General features: G+C 40.7%; 1 protein-coding gene across 1 annotated transcript; it reads left to right on the forward strand.

Moving 5' to 3' along the window:
* The first annotated feature begins 435 nt into the window (after positions 1–435).
* Positions 436–14,635, forward strand: LOC124119487 (receptor-type tyrosine-protein phosphatase mu-like). The gene is made up of 16 exons (XM_046482006.2): positions 436–491; positions 652–739; positions 1,523–1,630; positions 2,371–3,240; positions 3,582–3,687; positions 3,986–4,095; positions 6,225–6,514; positions 6,693–6,780; positions 7,393–7,469; positions 7,951–7,987; positions 8,108–8,205; positions 8,713–8,838; positions 8,975–9,126; positions 9,938–10,073; positions 10,466–10,591; positions 11,301–14,635. The coding sequence occupies exons 1-16, from the start codon at positions 453–455 to the stop codon at positions 11,313–11,315; spliced, it is 2,466 nt and encodes an 821-aa protein (XP_046337962.2). The 5' UTR covers positions 436–452; the 3' UTR covers positions 11,316–14,635.
* The last annotated feature ends 3,086 nt before the right edge of the window (positions 14,636–17,721 follow it).

The following is a 17,721-nucleotide window of genomic DNA, read 5'->3' on the forward strand; positions in this document are numbered from 1 at the left end:
ACTATCATCACATATTTCTAGATATACCTTTAGTCTGCCGAGGTAGTACGAGTACGAAACACCAAACATAACATCCTTTAATCGAAGTCCACCATCTATTTCCTAAAGCTGTGCATGGTTTTATTTCTGGTTTGATATATATTTTAACAATAGATCAAAAATGAGGATAATTAAAGATATACATATGCATGTCCATGCCATAAAAGAACAACACATATATCAAAAATATCAAACAATGATTACTATACGTTTCCTAAACGATAATTGAAGCTATGGTTAGTTACATTGCCCAACACATATTTCGCGACGAAATATCAATCCTTGTACATTCAAATGCACTCAGTGTTTCGAATGTTAACCAAGTGGGTGAGCAGTGTGACGCAAATTCTCCGACACCATTGTTATAGGATTTAGGAAATAGAAAGTATGGCTCACTAAAGCGAAGTCAGTTCATGTACATCGGAACGACCGCTCACACGCAAATCATGAAGGTAAATGATGTGTAGATCTCACTTGTTTATTGTTTTTTATTATTCTTTTTTCCATGCATATCTGATAAAGATTCACAGAATTCCATGTTCGTCCCATGCATGGTTATAACTACGTATGTGTATCCTTGCAATCGAAACCATATTGTTGTCTTTGTTACAGGCACCACGTTTGATTGACAGCACGACTGATTTGAGATGTATCATCTGCTTGTACATACTAGTAGCAGCCACAACTGGAGATCAGACAGGTAAGTCAGTAAATGGAGTGATGGACAGATCGGTTTCCACACTTATGAAAGACGTACGTGGTGAAGTATATGTATATAGCAAACACTCAAGGTATCATCTGTTGTGTTACGTTATAATATTCTGGGACTTACCATCACCCAAAGGACATCAGATGATGCCAAGACAGTTTACTGTTATTATTCCCCTTATTGATAATCAAATTTATCAGACTTTAAATGTTATTGATAAAGTGTCTTCACAAAAAATGAAGCTACTTTTAGAAATGTGCGAACAAAAAAGAAGCGTTACGCTTCTTGATCATAGACAGAAACCGATAATTGAAGGGCGATTGTAACCTTTGCGGTATATGAACACATATAGCCGGCAATGAATGGCACTGGCCTGCAGAAATACCATGCCTTTGAGTGATCAGTGGTTTTGTTTTACGTCACAGGTCAATCTTCCCATGGCGGACATTATTCCCAGCGTATCGATATTGAACAGAATAGTTGGTCGCCGCGGTAGTCCGGGCACAGTGATGTTTGACATGACTGAACAGCTACTTGTTGTTAGAATGTTTATCAGAATGAGTTAACTAATCACTTTCTATCGATACATTCTGACCTCACATAATGGAGAGATACTGTGCACAAATTATCGAAATGCATCATCCCTTGTGTAGTATATGAAGGATGGGGCCATTGATATCCTCCCCAACAATGATAGAATAACTACTTAAAAGCAAGGAATTATATATAAATTAAGGTAGATGTGTATTGTCTTAGCCATGTTATGACTTACAGATAGCGTAACATGCCGGGATACAAGTGCGTCCTGTCGGAAGATGAATTGTGGTCAACCAGGTATCGATGAAAATTGCAGGAGGACGTGCGGTCGCTGCAACTTAACGGGTTTGTGTAACTTTCTTTATATATCTATCCTTCTGAATAGAATGTATTAAAATATGAAAGACAACATAGCCAGTATAAAGGTGTTTAAACTAGTACGATTTGATTAAACGATATATATCGCCCCACCAACAATAACCAATTATATATTGTCATACAATTCTATTTACAGTGAGATTTGTGTTCCTGTGATATAATGCTATTCAAGACACACCACGCTATCATATAGAGATTGTATGTTGTATTCACCACAACATGTCCTATCCTTTGGATAGATATCATGCGTAGGCAATCAGTCAAGTATTTCTTTGGGATCAACGTACAAATCCCACATGATTTTTATGTTTAAACAACACCAGTTTGCACACAGTATTATATCTGCACGCATGTAGCATTTACCATGTCGTACTTTGCCCCTATCTGCAAGTACAGAGGCACTGGTGCCTCAATGGTCTTTGAAGCTGCAATTCGCTATGCAGAAGTCCGTCCTTTAGTCCATTTGTTCGTGGTTTCGAATCCCAGATGCTGTCCAATTATTATCCTTTCTTTATTAGCACCCTAGTACCGATTCAGATATAACTGAAATGCGGTTCAAAGAGACGGGGTCACATCTAAAATATTTAAAATGCATATTATCTTTAGCTTTAAACTGTTTTGCTGTTGCATGAACAGCGTTACGAAATGAAGATATAAATCTATAACTTATGTTTGTTATAGAAAAAGATGGTTTCTATTTTCTCCAGATTGTGCAGTAGGTATGTACAGGAATGGCGACTCTTGCACAGCATGCCAGAGACAAAGTCAAGATGACCATGATGAATGTACAAGAACATGTCCGGTAACTGGAAGATGGGGAGAAGCATGTGACAAACAATGTGGGGATTCATGCCAGAGTCTGAGTTGCTATCAGTGGTCAGGGGAGTGTGTTCATGGTTGCACTGAGGGTAGATATGGAAGACTGTGTGACCTCAACTGTGAGCACTGTGTTCTCTGTGGAGACGGAGCCTCAAACTGTGCCCGTGGAGATGGTTCTTGTATCTGTGGATGTAGGGAGCACTTCTATGGAGTAATATGTGACAATCAATGTGATAACAATTGTCTTAATACATCATGCAACAGCACAACAGGAGCATGTACACATGGATGCAATCAGGGAATGTTTGGAAAGAAATGCAAATCATCCTGCAGTAACAAATGCCTAAATGGTACATGCTACCAGAATGGATCATGTATTGCGTGTGTAAAGGGACATTATGGTAAACAATGCCGGGAGAAGTGTTCCAGGAACTGTGGTAGTGAGATATGTAGTAGAGATGGGAGTTGCAGTCCCTGTAAACCAGGGTACTTCAAAACGCAGTGTCAGGAGAAATGCAGCGACAATTGTCTGAATAGAACATGCAGTCAGAACAACGGGACATGTTATTATGGTTGTGTTTCCGACTGGCATGGAGACACATGTGCTGTTAAATGTCCTGCGAACTGCGCTACTGACAAATGTAGCAGAGACAACGGTTCGTGTGCAGATGGATGTATAGATGGTTCCTATGGTCAACACTGTAACCTCACATGCAGTAGCAATTGCACAGACATGGAATGTACCACTAACGAACAAGGTATAAGTAATCCTGCCTGTACTTTGGGGTGTAAAGATGGAGTGGTGGGAGACCAGTGTGAAAGTAAGTGTCCCAACCGCTGTAGAACGGGCCTTTGTCTGACATGTGAGTGCTGACTGTCTGGTTTCCCAAAGTAACATGACGGGGTTATGCATCCTCGTTTGTAAAGAATTGAAGCTTGTGTTGAGATTAATAGTTTGCCCTTGTTGTAGCACCTTGGGAAAACGTAATCGCAATGAGTCTAACTTTCAAGCTTTCATGAGTTACATTTAAATCTGATATCAGTGTCGACTATATTGAGGGTATACACCCGTTTATCTCTTCATGTCCTATATTCACAGCCCCGACTGTTGACAGCAAAAATACCACCCATGTTGTTTGGTCAGCGATTCCTTGTATTCTCATCGCCATTCTGCTGCTGGTTCTCACGTTATTTGTCCGCAAAAGGTGGGCAATGTTCATTTCGAAACATGTCATTTTTGTCATGTTGGTGTTTTTGATAGTATTTGATAGTGATTCGTAAACACATGCTCATGATATAGTCGGAATCGTACAATCGACAGAGATTTCTATTGAATATGGAAAGGGTTTTGTCGCTTTTACTTATTTGTTTGATTATATGAATATTTATAGAAGGTAACAAACTTGCTGTACCGTAATGGGTACATACTGTCGGGAAACATGTTATATGTATATATGTATATATAATGTATGTATTAATGTTCCATAGTTTGCATTGATTCAGACGAACAGTACAGCATTGCTTGAGAGGAAGACAAGGATTACTTAACGATTCTGCAAACAATACAACAAAAATGCAATTGATCTACCCATCCAATCAGCCTACTTCTGGAGGTAGTATGACAAATACTTACAGCCAATTTGGCAAGATATTGTAACAATAATTATAATTCTTTCATTGTGTAACGTTTAGGAGGCGTAGATAAGTAATTATTCTACTCGACATGAGTGAGTGAGTGAGTATGGTTTTACGACGCTTTTAGCAATATTCCAGCAATATCACGGCGGGGGACACCAGAAATGGGCTTCACATATTGTACCCTTGTCGGGAATCGAACCCGGGTCTTCAGCATGACGAGCGAACGCTTTAACCACTAGGCTACCCGACCGCCCCCTACTTCTGGAGGTAGTATGACATATACTTACAGCCAATTTCGCAAGATATTGTAACAATAATTGTAACTTTCATTGTGTAACGTTTAGGAGGCGTAGATAAGTAAATATTCTACTCGACATGAAGAACCAAGGAATGCTTTTTGGTGACACTCAAAAACATATCTGAAATGTTATTGATAACCGACTTGTAACAGGTCGTACCAGTGAGGCAAGCTACACAGATGGTGCTACCGGTAAGGCAGGCTACACAGATGGGCAGTACACGTAGGGTAGGGTATACAGATGGGCAGTACCAGTAAGGCAGGCTACACAGATGGGCAGTATAAGTAGGGCAGGCTACACAGATGGGCAGTACAAGTAGGGCAGGGTACACAGATGGGCAGTACACGTAGGGCAGGGTATACAGATGGGCAGTACACGTAGAGCAGGGTATACAGATGGGCAGTACCAGTAAGGCAGGCTACACAGATGGGCAGTATAAGTAGGGCAGGCTACACAGATGGGCAGTATAAGTAGGGCAGGCTACACAGATGGGCAGTACAAGTAGGGCAGGGTACACAGATGGGCAGTACACGTAGGGCAGGGTATACAGATGGGCAGTACCAGTAAGGCAGGGTACACATATGGGCAGCACACGTAGGGCAGGGTATACAGATGGGCAGTACCAGTAAGGCAGGGTACACATATGGGCAGTACACGTAGGGCAGGGTATACAGATGGGCAGTACCAGTAAGGCAGGGTACACAGATGGGCAGTACACGTAGGGCGGGGTACACAGATGGGCAGTACCAGTAAGGCAGGCTACACAGATGGGCAGTACAAGTAGGGCAGGGTATACAGATGGGCAGTACCAGTAAGGCAGGGTACACAGATGGGCAGTACACGTAGGGCGGAGTACACAGATGGGCAGTACCAGTAAGGCAGGGTACACAGATGAGCAGTACCAGTAAGGCAGGTTACACAGATGGACAGTACACGTAGAGCAGGGTATACAGGTGGGCAGTACCAGTAAGGCAGGGTACACAGATGGGTAGTACCAGTAAGGCAGGGTACACAGATGGGCAGTACACGTAGGGCAGGGTACACAGACGGGCAGTACCAGTAAGGCAGGGTACACAGATGAGCAGTACCAGTAAGGCAGGTTACACAGATGGACAGTACACGTAGAGCAGGGTATACAGGTGGGCAGTACCAGTAAGGCAGGGTACACAGATGAGCAGTACCAGTAAGGCAGGCTACACAGATGGGCAGTACAAGTAGGGCAGGGTACACAGATGGGCAGTACCAGTAAGGCAGGCTACACTGATGGGCAGTACCAGTAAGGCAGGGTACACAGATTGGCAGTACACGTAGGGCAGGGTATACAGATGGGCAGTACCAGTAAGGCAGGCTACACAGATGGGCAGTACCAGTAAGGCAGGGTACACAGATGGGCAGTACACGTAGGGCGGGGTACACCTATGGTGCTACCAGTAAGGCAGGGTACACAGATGGGCAGTACACGTAGGGCGGGGTACACAGATGGGCAGTACAAGTAAAGCAGGCTACACAGATGGCAGTACCAGTAAGGCAGGATACACAGATGGGCAGTACCAGTAAGGCAGGGTACACAGATGGGCAGTACCAGTAAGGCAGGTTACAGATGGCGGTACCAGTAAGGCAGGGTACACAGATGGGCGGTACCAGTAAGGCAGGTTACACAGATGGTGCTACCAGTAAGGCAGGTTACAAATGGTGGTACCAGTAAGGCAGGGAACATACATGAGCAAATGGGCATAATATGACATATGACATCTATATATATTAATTTTGGATAGTCCTGTCTACTAGTATGTCATATGTTCAAGGTAATACGACCCCCGTTGACCAACTGAACAACAATGGGAAAGATGCCTCGTTATCCACGGATATCATAAAAGAGAGCAATGGAACTTCCCTTCTACTAGCTCAAGCGCCAAGTCATTCGGCACTGTCGCGGGATGATAGCAGATCTGTATTTGGTTTTGACCCTCACCCATGTCACGTGACTGACACGTTACACCCAGACAGTGCGTGGTCAACGGAAGTGTCCGTCCTAAATCTGAGCACCTATGTTGAAATTATGAGGAGGACTGGTGGTTTCTCTGCACACTGTGCTGTGAGTGATTTCTTTTTCGTATTGTACAGTAAATAGACAGAAAACAAATAACTGATGACTTTAAACTTTTATCAAACTGATTATAGGCATCGTTTCTAATACTGACATAGTTTTACCACTTGCATTAATCTGGTATTTAAACACAATGAACATAACACTTTCATGTTTCCTGCCTAAGGACCTTCCCCGTGGCAAGCTTGGGTCCTGTCATGAAGCCGAATTACCAGAAAATGCTTTCAAAAACAGATATAGCAATATATTACCCTGTAAGTATCAGTAACATTTTATTTAGACATTTCTGTTCACTTCCAGCCAGTTAAAGAAAAATCGAAGAAGAAATATATATTTTCTAGAAAAATGTTGCAGTGCATATAATTTTCTTAGTGACAGCTCCAAATTCCCATTCGGTACTCTGATGGAGGTTTGCTTGCTGTAAAGTACCTATGTTGTAAATTATCATGCTATTACAGAACATTAACACGTAGACTAAACCGAATGCTTTCCTTTCACATTGGATCTTTGTGTGTGAGACGTTTTAGCTTTGTCCTCCGAACAGTTAAGGAATATACGTGTAAAGTGGAATGACCAAGAACATTAAACCCCACGTACCTTCCACGACAAAATAGTCAGTGAGTCAGTATGGTTTTACGCCGCTTTTAGCAATATTCCTGCAAATTCACGGCGGGGGACACCAAAAATGGGCTTCACACATTGTGCCCATGCGGGGAATCGAACCCGGGTCTTCAGCGTGACGAGCCAACACTTTAACCACTAGACTACCCCCACCGCCCCCAAAATAGTATGAAAACATAATTTGATTTATGCTTATGATATATGTCGACATAATTAAACAATTAATGTTGCTATAATTGTTTCAGATGATCATTGCAGAGTCAAACTAACCCCTATCCCCAACGCCCCTGGATCCGACTACATCAACGCTAGCTACATAAACGTATGTCCATCGCGAATGAGTTGATACTTAAAGCATCAGATCAGGTCTTTGAAAGGTGTTACTCTTGATGAAGGAGTAAGCATATACTCCAAAACCTTGTGTTCTTCATAATAAATAAGTTTGCATCCATATATTCTCTTCCTTAAGGCATCACATATTTTGCAGCAATTTGTAGTAATTTCAAGGCAATAGACTATCTTTTGTAATATACATTATAACGTCTAACTGTCGCTGCTAGTTTTCATTCTTCAAGCAGTTTCCCTTTATCGTTCATACTTTTATTATTTTGAGGAAGCTGTATTTTGAAAACTTGAGATTTAGTTGCATTGCACATGAAACCTTCCTTTACGTAAATTTTTTAAGTTTGGAGAATATTAATGTGAGTTGTCTCTAACAATGATTGTTTTTAAGGACGGAAGAGGGTTATATATAACAGAGAGTCACACATCTGTTTCGGTTTACCCGTTTCTCTTTATTTCAGGGATATGGGGCGTCACAGGAGTTTGTAGCTACACAAGGTAATATTTCTTGTTTGATTGTTACATTACATGGCGCGTTTGTTTCAGTTGACACTTGTAGTACATGAACTATTTATTAACCTACAATTTATTTCTCGAAATATTATTTTATATTCCCAGGACCTTATGGAGACGTCATACGAGACTTCTGGAGAATGACGTGGGAAATAGATGCGAGTAAAATAATTATGCTGACAAATTGCGTAGAAAACAGAAAGGTATTAATAAACAATGCAATTATCGCTATTTTATCAATTGCAAATAAAAAAGTTATAATCATATGTTGCTTTCGTTTCACGGATTATCACGATACTATTATAGATATCAATAAAACATGTATGAATGTGTTCACTATTAGATGCCATTATTTGCTGATGACCCGCGAAGATCCGGGGTAGAAAAGGTCTTCAGTAACCCATGCTTGCCGTAAAAGGCGACTATGCTTGTCGTAAAAGGCGGGTGGTCAGGACCGCTGACTTGGTTGATACACGTCTTCGATCCCAATTGCGTGGATCGATGCTCATGATATTAATCACTGAATTGTCTGGTCCAGACTCGATTATTTACAGACCGCCGTCATAGAGCTTGAATATTGCTGAGTGCGACGTTAAACAACCAACCAATAAAATCCATCAAAGCTGGTGATTATTTACAGACAAACTATGTGAGTGTTGATGTAGTATTTAAACAACATACTGACATGAACATATCCCCTTCCTTTTCAGGCTAAGTGTGAGAAGTACTGGCCCGACTTCGGCCAGCCATGTTCCAACTACGACGATGTCCATGTTCAGTGTGTGGCCGAGGAGGAGATGACGGACTACACAGTCAGGACGTTCTCTATACACAGGGTACTGATACATGTACATACAGTCTCTCCACTGTGATACTCTCGCATACTGTGAACAGCGAACATATCTCACAATCTTCATTTGATGGGAGATTTTCACTGAAAGAATAAAATGAAAAAACCCATGTGCTTTACAGGAGGCGGAGTTACCTAGGACACTGAAGCAGTACCACTTCACTGCATGGCCAGACAAAGGAGTACCAGAGGATGTCAGGGCGCTGGTGGACGTCTACAGACTGGCCAAGAACGCACCGTCGATTGGAAAAGGCCCAACGGTCGTCCATTGCAGGTCTGTCATGCATAGTCTTGAATTTTTTACATACATCTGGGGGCATTATGTCCCTACCTTGTGAATCCCTGATGTCGAATGATACTGACAGGAAAACGTGTGTCATTTATTTCGAGAACACTAACTCGGTGTCGTCCTTGTTATCACAGTGACGTGTTTAATATCACATATACTCCATTCCTTCTATCCAGCAGATATACCTTATGAATTACCGATGGTACTGACGACAATAAGTGGATATTTTATCAGATGAGTTCCACATGTATTGCATTCAGTGAAATACGTAGCATGTGTCTCAACGGGAGTGGCATTCTGCAGTGCCGATGTAGGTCGTAGTAAACTTGATGGTGGGTAGGGATGACATCCTTTGGGATTTTGTTGTAATGTTTTTCTATTTTCATGTGTTGATACCAATGCAGGCAATGGAAACCGGGTTAACCAAAGGGTCAAACCAACTGACTACCCCTACCTCTTCGTATGTCTTGATACAAAACTGGGGCGGTCGGGTAGCCTAGTGGTTAAAGCGTTCGCTCGTCATGCCGAAGACCCGGGTTCGATTCCCGACATGGGTACAATGTGTGAAGCCCATTTCTGGTGTTCCCCGCCGTTATATTGCTGGAATATTGCTAAAAGCGGCGTAAAACCATACTCACTCACTCACTCACTTGATACAAAACTGAACATGTAGTACCTGTGGCCTTCAACTTAATATTGACCAATGTAGCACTTGTTGTTGATTATATGGTTACTAGGAAAAGAACATGAGCTCGTGGAGTTTATATTCCCTGAGTAAGTAAGTTGTATAATTCAGTGCTGGCGTGGGCCGGACTGGGACGTGGATCGCTCTGGACTATTTGATTGAACAAGCCAAGGCGGAAGGTGCGGTGGATGTCTTTGCGTGCATTGTTCAGCTCCGACATCAGCGAATGAATGTAATACAGACACAGGTGAGAGGTCAAGGAGATTAACCTTCTACTGATACATACAATTATTACTCGTGTGTCACAATCTAATTTAAAAACTGAGCATTCTGATGTCATATGGATATATACTTGATATAGAGAGTGAAGAAACATAAAAAAAAATCGAGCATAAGATCACATAGGTCTTGTACTCCCGAGGAAGCAGCTCTTGCAAAGCGAATTCAGCTGCGTACTACAGGACCTATAGCTACCCGTACCCTCAGACCTAAATGAAGTTTATTATGAAATTTTGAATTTCCCTTTCTTTCGATAGATCATCTGTTCCTGAGTGTTTCTTGGCTGAAGTTTGATATTTCAGATCACAATGCTCATATGTTACACCCCGTTTTATTTTCTACATATTTATTTTTCACCAGGATCAATACATATTTCTCCATGAGGCCCTGATGGAGGCTCTCCAGTCAAGTGACAAGGAGGGACAATACGACAGAATGAGGTCCAGCTGTGTCGACATCGGTAATGGGGATTGCGAAGTCTTGGAGGTGAATTGATATGATATAAAATGATATGCATCAGTGTGTAAATGAATGAATGGATGACTGGGTGGATGGGTGGATGGTTTAATGGATGGATGGATGGAGCTATTATTTATATTTCTTTGAGACTACATAACGCTGCAAGGAATCCATTTTTGTATCAAGAAACAGCTGTACATCACCATGGCAACAACCTACTGCAGGCATTCCCCTGCGAAGCTATTAGGATAACCGTTTTTATCAGCACAGGCACCAGGTGACGGTGGGTGGATCCACCATATACATGCAGGCGTGCCTAGGGGGGTCACCATATGACTCGTTCAATTTTAAGTAAGACACTGCTTTCTAAGTACGAAGCATGTGGCTTGCTCGAACCACACGCTACTGCTTGTACTCACCCAGACTAATGCCAGCGTCACAGTGCAAGTCCACTGAGATACCATATGCATGCCGCAGTTTAACATGGATTCCACACTCAGCCACATAGTACTGACTCTGAGCTGACAAGTCCCTCTTCTATTCCCTGTATGTCGAGCCCGAGGCAGGGTATCATTTGACGCGTTTTGGTATAAGGCGGACGGGGGTCGAACCTCCGCTATCCGGGCAGACGCTCCATCCGGACCACGGATGCATGACTCATGAGAGACATCTGATTAGTTTGATTTGTCCTACAAAAGGGTATTCCATGATTCTAATGTTTTGTGTTTCATTTCAGGACAAACGCAGTTGACAATGACGAAATCCCACCAATCTGCATAACCCTGTCATGGATATCGGGACACAAGCTTCAAGAGGGACAGAGTTATGTTTAATCCTTGCTTTACTAAAGAATGTTACATCAATGTTAATAGCAATCAATAGTCTATATATGTTGTATGATGTGATTCCTTGAAGCAAATCATAATATTAGTCGTTTTGCTGGTCTTTATTTTCATAGTATTTTTCAAACAAAAGGATGGAATATATTCCCAATCACTCCACTGTACATTTGTTTCCCAGTTACCCCACGGTTGCTTTATTGACCACCTCCCTAACTTTCAGTGGTCAAGACCAATTGTGTTGTCCGAATGTTTATCCTATACGTCAGCAACAGCTTGATGTTCAGCTTCGATAAAAAAAAAATGTGAATATCGAGAGAGAACACTATATGACTTTATTCTAAATCGTATCCTCGATTACTCTCGTATAATACAGCTAACGCCCACTGAGGACGTGACTAGCCTGTTGTCATAGACATTTGTATACGGGAGTCATATGGCAAGGGGAGTTGAGAAGAAAGAGGCTTAAGGCAAACTTAATATTTTAGATTAATTCAACCACTTTACCATGATGACATTTAAACCCAGATTTCAACAGTGAATAGATTACGTGACGTTTTATGCAAGCATTCGAAAATATTAAACGTAAATACGCACATATATCTGGAAAAAAAAGTTCACAAGAAAATTATTCTTATTCATAAACCACCTTGTGACAAAATATGGATACGACAAAAAAATTATGTGTGAGTTTCGGTTTGAACAAGGGTCATTTGTATGTGTGCTCGACTGAGGGTATTCTGCCCTAGTTTCATATCGTGGATCTTCACCTCGGTCACCAACATGTCAATGTGACCCTCAGCAGGGTGACGGGAGTGTGTCAGTGGAAACTGATCATATTGTACACATAATAACAGACCCGTTTAAAGTCATCAAAAGAAGAAGAAATTCTTTTGTTCAACCAGCAGTTTATTGATGTGAGGAGGCGTCTTCCGGGTAAATGACAAGTTCAGGATATTTGCACTTATTTAACGACGTGCTTGTGTGTGACTGATCGTACCCGTCCGGACTTACATGTATGTCGGTTTCTTAGAATAAGTATACCAAAAGACGTTAAAAGATGGTACTTGTTGTTACCCTGTCTGGCGCTCGGCATTAAGGGGCTAAAACAAGGACTGGTCGGCTCGGAGTCAATATACTGTGTCTGAGTGGGGTATTCATGTTAAACTGCGGCATAGTATCTCAGTGTGCTAGCACTATAAATCGGCCGTCCGGACTTACATGTATGTCGGTTTCATAGTGCTCGTACACTGAGATACCATGCCGCAGTTTAACATAGAGACCCTACCCACACACTGCTTCTAAGCAGACCAGTCGTGGTTTAATATCCGTAATGTCGAACACCAGTCAAAGTAACCACAAGGACAATTATTCAATGCAGTTAGACCGGGAGATCGAGCCACCGACTTTCCGCTCTCCGGGCTGATGCTCTTTTCACCAAACCAGGATGTTGTCAGCTGAGATAGATATCATAATTGCGTTTTGTGTATGGACTATGTTTTGTTGAAAATTAAATGCAAGAACAAGTCTTGGTTGATGCTGTGAAACATACACGGTATTGTTGCATGCCCTTGATAAAAAATCATTTTCTATTTCCGGCTTGGCATGCTTCCAAACCACATATGCTTTTCGAGAGGTTGTTTTGATTTCATATATATATGTATAAAATATACATAAATTCCGGACACCGATATACCAAAAGGGTAAATTGTAAACGAGTTCCCACCCTAGGCTACTTGATGTGTCCTTTACGTGACACCAAGCATTCAAACCTTTTCCACGTTTACCGAGTACAAAACTGTAAGATCATGATATATATTTCAGCTAAATGACCTTATTGCGATCAAATTCGACAAATAGTAGATCTTATCTTCTTGGACACATCCTAGATTTGCTAATTTGCATCCCTATTAATGATACATCCGTCACACCTTCGACCGACTAACATCCTTGATACCTGAAACTGACTGTTCTACGCATACCAGGAATCAACTAACCTCAGATCAGGAGCAGCGTAACCAAGTTACTACGCATATACATGCAATATAAAGACATCCTTTCTTAACGAAATTGAAATGTCACACAACCTCCCCATTTGTTATCATTTATAAACATTTCTATCGTATAATCATTCGGTTCATCCAATGGATTCTCTGTGTTCTCTGTAGTTTACCCTACAGTTTTGTATACAGAATGTGCTTCTTTCTTCTTTGCTCTCTGTACTAATGTATATAATTTTACATTTACTTTTGTGTAGAAAGTTGTCTAGAATCGCAAGTAAAACATCCAACAACTGCCTGTGTAGCAGGTATTATCATCATTATGAGGGAGCACAAGTGGCCCAGTCATCTAAGGCGCTGCAATTCGCTGTGCTGAGTTGCTTCCCTTCGATCGGTGGGCCAGAAACCTATAATCGTTAGGACGGATCATAGATTTGCCCTGTTAATAAGTCATGCTTTGTCAACCCCAATAGAATTAGATATATGATATCTAACTTGATAGTGTTGGTGCACTAAATCACGACTGATCATAACGAAGCTGCTAACAATTGAACAATGTGTAAGATATTTGTCACTTCCACATTTCATATATCCTAAACTGTATGTAAATGTTATGATAATACCACGGGGTCAAACCTTCTTTAGAAAATTACATAAAAGGGAAATAACCTGGACCACAATGGCTAATAATATAATATACTGGAAATATATCAGTGCTGTCAGTGATGGACACAATATATGACTTTGGTGAAGTGTATTCAAGGGTGTATGTTAAAGTAAAATACCACGATGAGGTCAAAAAGCGAAATACGCTCAAACAATATCATAAATTTATCATATTACATATACCTTGAATTTGCCGTATATAAAATATATGTATATGCAAAATAGCAGAGAAATGGAGAGAGAAAATAATTAATACAGCTTTTATTGTGCCAGTGTTCAGATCAGAATTCACAAATGAAGTTTTAGACACCTTTGCTGAGATGTTATACCTTGGAGCCTTAGGCCTTTAGTTCAGAACAGATGACGACGACTTACGGCGACTGACAACGCTCCACGACATGACATTCAATATGACTGTTCCAAAAAGTCAGGGGGTATGTTTAATATTATGACACGTTTTAGAGACACCAATACAAGGGTCATTTATGATAAAGTTTCAGTAACATGGGACTTGCTGTTGCTATGCGATAGTGTAAAATGTGATATTTAGACGGTTGTACGGGCGATAGCCATAATACCTACTACTCAGGACATATTTCACTGTACATGACGCAGCATCCATCAAACAGTAAGGTTCTTACAAGACCCGGTTCTAATTTAGCACCGACCTTTACCAAACGCCGACGCTAATGCCATGGACATGTTTATACTCCCAAATTCCCTTAGCTATAAAGCGCCCTATTATATTTCGTTTAACTTAATTTGTAGTTATACAACATAATCATAGTGCGCAAATGAATTTTACAAAAATTAGCAAATGTATTGATTAAAAGTTGATGTGAAAGATAAAGTATGGAGAAATTACGGAAACAGTAAAGAGCAAAATAGATGTGAAACTCATGTCTCCTTACCTCGTAAAAATACATTTTAGTCCAATATAGTACTTTTAGTGTTAATGTAAAATTGCGAACCGGAACATGCGACCGAAACCAGGCAGAATTAGAAAAGCAGAGGATACAATGTAAATAGCGCGCGAGAGTTGAAGGCCTCGACAAAAATCTCCCCTCGCGACCTCCCCCGACAGGGCTTGAAGGATTGTAGTGAAGGATTTGTTCGTTGTTTAAAGCCGCATTGGTAATGAGTACCATGCTTGTACATATAAGATTTCAGGGTAACATCATGTCATTATCGCTGTTCAAAATTCAAAACTTTGTCACTTTATACATTGAAGGAGAGGGCGTAGGAAACAAACGTATTCCACATATGGGTAGGGCTTACCCTTTTTGCGAGCATCTGGTGCGATCACTGATTTTCACTGATCCGTGTATATATTTGTTACAACTGTTTAGCCCTTTATGCCTAATATAATCGGGGTTTTTTTCTGTATAAACGAGACTGCTTATTCTTTGGCCTTGTTGGTTTATATTTTATTCTATAATTTTGCAGTGTTTTAATTTTTTAAAGAATGTTGTAACTGAATTACATTGTTTCTGTTTAGATTCTGTTGAAGTTCATGGCATTGTGTTTTGACATAGTGCTAGCTAATGTTAGCAGTGGTGTGGAAGTTATATATATTTATATGCTTTTGGAATCAAGTATAATCTTGAATCTTGAAACAGGTAGACTCATCTAGCACTGTATTTAACATTTTGGACGGTATTTTGACTATATACTGTGGTCAAGAGCGTGCCTATCTGATATCAGTTTACATCAACACCAGCGGTTGTGTGAAGATATTTGATTTCACCCTGGATATCCAGCCTATTTTGAAAGCTTGACCACTGTTACTGCTAGGTGAATATTATAACCATATGACTGCTATTATATTTTATACTGCCGCTGTAGTTCTTCTGCCATTGGATTTTGTACTGCCACTCTACTGTGTACTACCAATGTAATTGCTGTGCAGTACTTTGTATTGATTTGTACACCTAATTAATATTACAATACAATTTTTAATGGTATACCATTTCTTTGTTGTTTGTTTTATACTGATTTTATTTACGTATATTCTGGGTTAACTTATTATATAAATTTGGAAGTCTACACGTAACAATCCTGAAACAGATCCCTTAGAAGAAAAATCAAGAAACTAATTCAACAATGCATGTTGAAAAGGAGATGCAAATGTATAAAAGCGACTAAAATTTCTGCCAAAAAACAGTCGATTGTACGATTCCGACTACATCATGAGCATGTGTTTATAAATCACTATCAAAAAGTGATGATACTAGGAAAGTTGCGAAAAGTTGAGCGTAGCCTGCCCAACCGGTCAACCCGTCACAACAAAACATATCAAAACATAGCACCGTCAATTGTTCACCTAAAAGAGGCACGGGCACATATGGTTCAAGTCAATATTGGGAATTGCATCGGACATCATGAATGCACAATTGGTGTCCAAGGGGAAAGCACGTCCAACCATACAAAAGTCTGCATTACATGGTCTTCTCTAAAGTCACTTTACTCGCAAACAAAGCCATTAAACTAAAGACACGATGCCCATATATTATCTTGCAAATTTAAGACGTGTGTGTGGTTATTCGAATTAGTGTTTGAATTGTGTCAGTGTCAATCCCATTAAATTGTGATGTTTTTTTGACAATTGTAAATTTTCATTAGGTAATATGTTCCGTCTGTACTTATCTTCATTTCCCACACGGAAGTAATGGGATCGTAACAGTTTTAAAAAAGTATTGCGGGAATTAGTGAGTGAGTGAGTGAGTTGGGTTTAACGCCGCTTTTAACAGTATTCCAGTTATATCACGGCGTGTCAGCTTTATGTGAGAGGAAAGCCCAAAGTGATACAGGTGTTAGACGTTTACCACTTCGGTGAAACCCATGAGCACGGGTATGGTGCTGACAAACCTAGAAACATAATCGGGGCGAACCGGGATTCGAAACCACAATCATAGGTTTCTGGCCCAAGGGACGCAACTTTGCACAGCGAATCGCGGCGCCTTAGACGACTGGGCCACCCGTGCCCCCTGCTGGAATTATACTTCATTGAGAGCAATTGCACTTTTCCGTGTATAGAAACGTATTTTGTTGAACGTTGATACTGTAATTTTTATTGCCAGCATACATTGCATAATTGCCCAAAATTATGGTTGTACGCCGCTTTTAGCAATATTCCAGCAATATCACGGCGGGGGACACCAGAATTGGGCATCACACATTGTACCCATGTCGGAAATCGAACCCGGGTCTACTGCGTGACGAGCGAACGCTTTAACCACTGTGCTACCCGACCGCCCCTATATACCCTTGAAGGAGCGCTTTATGGAAAAAACACATTCTTCAAAATGATAGCTCATGTAATATATGGTGACAACGGTTCCTCATCACTACATCCGTGTCGTTTATGTATAATTCATCTTCTTTAAATTTACTTCAGCTTGGATGTAGGCCATCGGCCCTTACAGCCTCAATGCAGACAACTAACTATAACATGTGTAATTATTTTATATCATTTCAAGTTTCCTTTATTCATTCATGGCTTCCGAATATTTGTTGATGAAATTTGATATCTATAATATTGTATTACATACTTATTTTTAAAACGGTATACTGTACATGTCTGAGTCTGTTTGTTCCCAAAATAAGGTGACACTAAATGATAAACAATAACCTAATGGTAACAGACTAGCAA

The sequence above is a fragment of the Haliotis rufescens genome, unplaced genomic scaffold, assembly GCF_023055435.1.
Source record: "Haliotis rufescens isolate VD_foot unplaced genomic scaffold, xgHalRufe1.0.p SCAF_1, whole genome shotgun sequence".
Taxonomy (NCBI): domain Eukaryota; kingdom Metazoa; phylum Mollusca; class Gastropoda; order Lepetellida; family Haliotidae; genus Haliotis; species Haliotis rufescens.